The 3,030-nt window shown below is 41.5% G+C and overlaps 1 protein-coding gene across 1 annotated transcript in view; it reads left to right on the forward strand.

The window, feature by feature from the left end:
* LOC118338642 (tetraspanin-9) overlaps positions 1-3,030 on the forward strand; it is a gene marked incomplete at its 5' end in the record, with an annotated part of 4,729 nt that continues 1,699 nt past the window's right edge. Inside the window, 6 exon segments of the mRNA XM_035675926.1 lie at positions 1-180; positions 1,284-1,330; positions 2,024-2,103; positions 2,240-2,431; positions 2,719-2,793; positions 2,904-3,005. Of these exon segments, the coding sequence (XP_035531819.1) occupies positions 2,041-2,103; positions 2,240-2,431; positions 2,719-2,793; positions 2,904-3,005 (432 nt within the window).

Raw genomic sequence — 3,030 nt, forward strand, 5'->3', positions numbered from 1 at the left:
TCCTCCTCCTCCTCCTCCTGTTCTCAGAGCCATCGACGAAAGTTCAGAGCAGACTTCGCACTTTTTACAGCCGTCGGATTTCTCTTTTCATACGGAGCGATGCTGTGAGGGACCCCCCGCACAAATCCCGCATGTGAAGCTGTTTCTGCGGGAAGATGCGTTCCAGTTCGTAGCCAAACGGTAGGAAAAACCAGCGCTCTGCTTTCCTTCTTTTTGTCCCTCGTCTGGTTTCCGTGGGCATGAAAACAATCACGGCCTGAGTGCTTCTTTTATATGTTTATTATTTGAGTCTTGTGGAGGCGAATATCAGCGTGTTTTCTTACCATTAAAAGTGTAATAACGCGTGTTTTGGTTCAGTTTTTATTTGTGCGCAAACTTTGGTGAAAACCGCAAAACTGAAGTTCAGTCCAGTGACGTCACGGTGAGAGGAGAAATAAGACACTGAGTCTGATAATAATACAAATAATAATAATTATAAATAATGCTAGTGATGTGCTCTATTGGACACTAAAACCAATGCTTCAAGTCTGTTACAAAAAAATAAATAAACATTTTTAATAAATAAAATCTAATACTGTTGGTGATAGTAACGGAGTACATTTACTCAAGTACTGTGCTTAAATCAACAGTTATGTTTATACTTCACTATGTCTATCATATATAATATTATAAATCCATGCTTCTTCCACCGCTGACTGTCTGAGTCTCCGGGCATAAAAGAAGCTGCTGGTGAACAGAAAACAACAGTTGCACTGAATATGTTAAAGGGAAAATACTGTTTATTTTTAAGGAAATTACAAACATTTAAGTGAAGAGTTTGGTTAACTCGTGCCTGTGGTGGTTTATTAGTCTATTGATGTAAAATGAATCACCGACTGTTTTAATAACAGATACATTTTTTGGACTGTTGGATCAAACTAACAGTTTAAAACAGTGATGGACCTTTTTACCTATTTATAGACCAAACAACTAAATCAATCAGATCAACAGATTAATTCCCTGATAACTGTTAGTGTTGTATGTTTACCGACATTATTGTCAGAATCAAGAAACTTAAACGTAGACTGTGTAGTGGGTGGATAATTAAAGCATTTCCTGCACGTTTGTGAGTAACGCCGCCCCCCAGTCCTGTGCTTTTACTTTTTATTTTGCTGGTGAGTGACCAAAGAAGGCAGCCTCAATAATCAGGAGCGTTCTGTCTGTAAACCTCAAGTATCGCTTTAAATGACGGCTGTACTGTATGTTTTATGTTTTAAATGTTTGTGCATACTGTTGTGTCACAGGTCAACCACCAGAGCGTCTCCGTTCTCCTGCTTCTCCCCCTGAAGTGGTAAGTTTGTCTCCTCCTGGTTGTGATGTGGTTTCAGAATGACTCTCCAGGGAAGTGGTTTTACAGTCAGCGTGATGTAATAGAGGGGTCGGTGAACTACAAGCTCCAAAAGATAAAAGAACCCCTGCCTTTAACCCTGGCTAGTCATTATGGTTTGTGACATGATTTTATATAGTTTATTGAAGGTTCCCACACGTCCTGGAAAACCTGGATGTTTAGAGACTTGTTCTCCAGTCATGGAAACACCTGGAAATTAATTATAGTTACTAAATATCCTGGAAATCCTGGATCTATGTTGTCCTTTTTTAGGACAATTTTAACAGTATTTTAGCCCGCACTCAGATCGCCTATGTAAACCTAAGGTTTGAGGAACACTGTAGTCAAATCCATAAAGCGTCCTGTAAACACCTGTAATGAATCACTTTGCCATGAACCCTGTATCATTGGAAAAGGAAAAACTGGGTAAATGATATGACCATTTGTAAGCAAGTGCTGTCCTGTATTGTCAAGAAAAGTCCTGGTAAAGTCTTGGAAAGGTTCTGGAAAAGGATCTCTTAAGAAGAGTGGGAGCCCTGTTATTCATCCCTGCACGAATCAGACGTTTGACAGACAATAATATGTTTGAATAATGTCCGATTTGAATAAAAGAGACGTAATCATTAAGTCATGTCGTCTTTTCGTTGTTTCTTGCAGTGCCTTTCAGTTCAATCATGGCTCGTGGTTGCATCTGCTGCGTCAAATACATGCTCTTCCTCTTCAACCTCCTCTTCTGGGTAAATACTCCACACACTGAGTCCAGAAATGTTCTTTTAGATGTCGCCTTGAATCAGAAGTAAGACCAAAACATGGCGAGTGCTTCGTTATCGTTAAATCGGCAGGAAGTGTCTGAGTTTCCTGTGTGTGTTTCAGCTGGGTGGGTGTGGATTGTTGGGTGTCGGCGTGTGGCTGTCGGTGTCTCAGGGCAGCTTCGCCACCCTGTCGCCCTCCTTCCCGTCGCTCTCCGCCGCCAACCTCATCATCACCCTCGGCACAGTCGTCATGGTGACGGGTTTCCTGGGTTGCCTGGGTGCCATCAAGGAGAACAAGTGCCTGCTGCTCAGTGTGAGTGTACTACAATACCCATCATGCTTTGCGTGGGTTGTTGAGATATCAGTTAGAGTGCGTTATTTTAGTTTTGTTGTGTTCATGTTCTGAATTCTAAATGTTGGAGCAGCTAACAAGTTCATTTTCAATAATTTACATCTAAAAAGCTGAAATTAAGTGGATTTTGTAGTAGGGAGCTCGTATTTTTTGTTTTTCCATCGACATAAATACAACTTTAGTGTATCCTGCACGTTTCTGCTCACGTTTAAGCCTTTCAATCTTCTTTTTCTCTTTATTTTCTTCAGTTTTTCATCGTTCTGTTGATCATCCTCCTGGCCGAACTTATCCTCCTCATCCTGTTCTTTGTCTACACCGACAAGGTGAGACAGCGTAAAGGAACGTATTCATATTTATTAATGATCCTCTACTCACTGTAGGTGAAGTGTACCTACATATCCCACAATCCACCTCTTCACTTCTGTTTGCCCAGGTGAGCGAAAATGCCAGACGGGACCTGAAGGAAGGGCTGGTGCTGTACAACACAGACAACAACGCCGGGCTGAAGGATGCATGGAACACCATACAGGGAGAGGTATGTCAAACACACACACACACAC

The sequence above is a fragment of the Morone saxatilis genome, unplaced genomic scaffold (genome assembly GCF_004916995.1).
Source record: "Morone saxatilis isolate NCDOM2014 unplaced genomic scaffold, NCSU_SB_2.0 Contig10, whole genome shotgun sequence".
Classification (NCBI taxonomy): Eukaryota; Metazoa; Chordata; class Actinopteri; family Moronidae; genus Morone; species Morone saxatilis.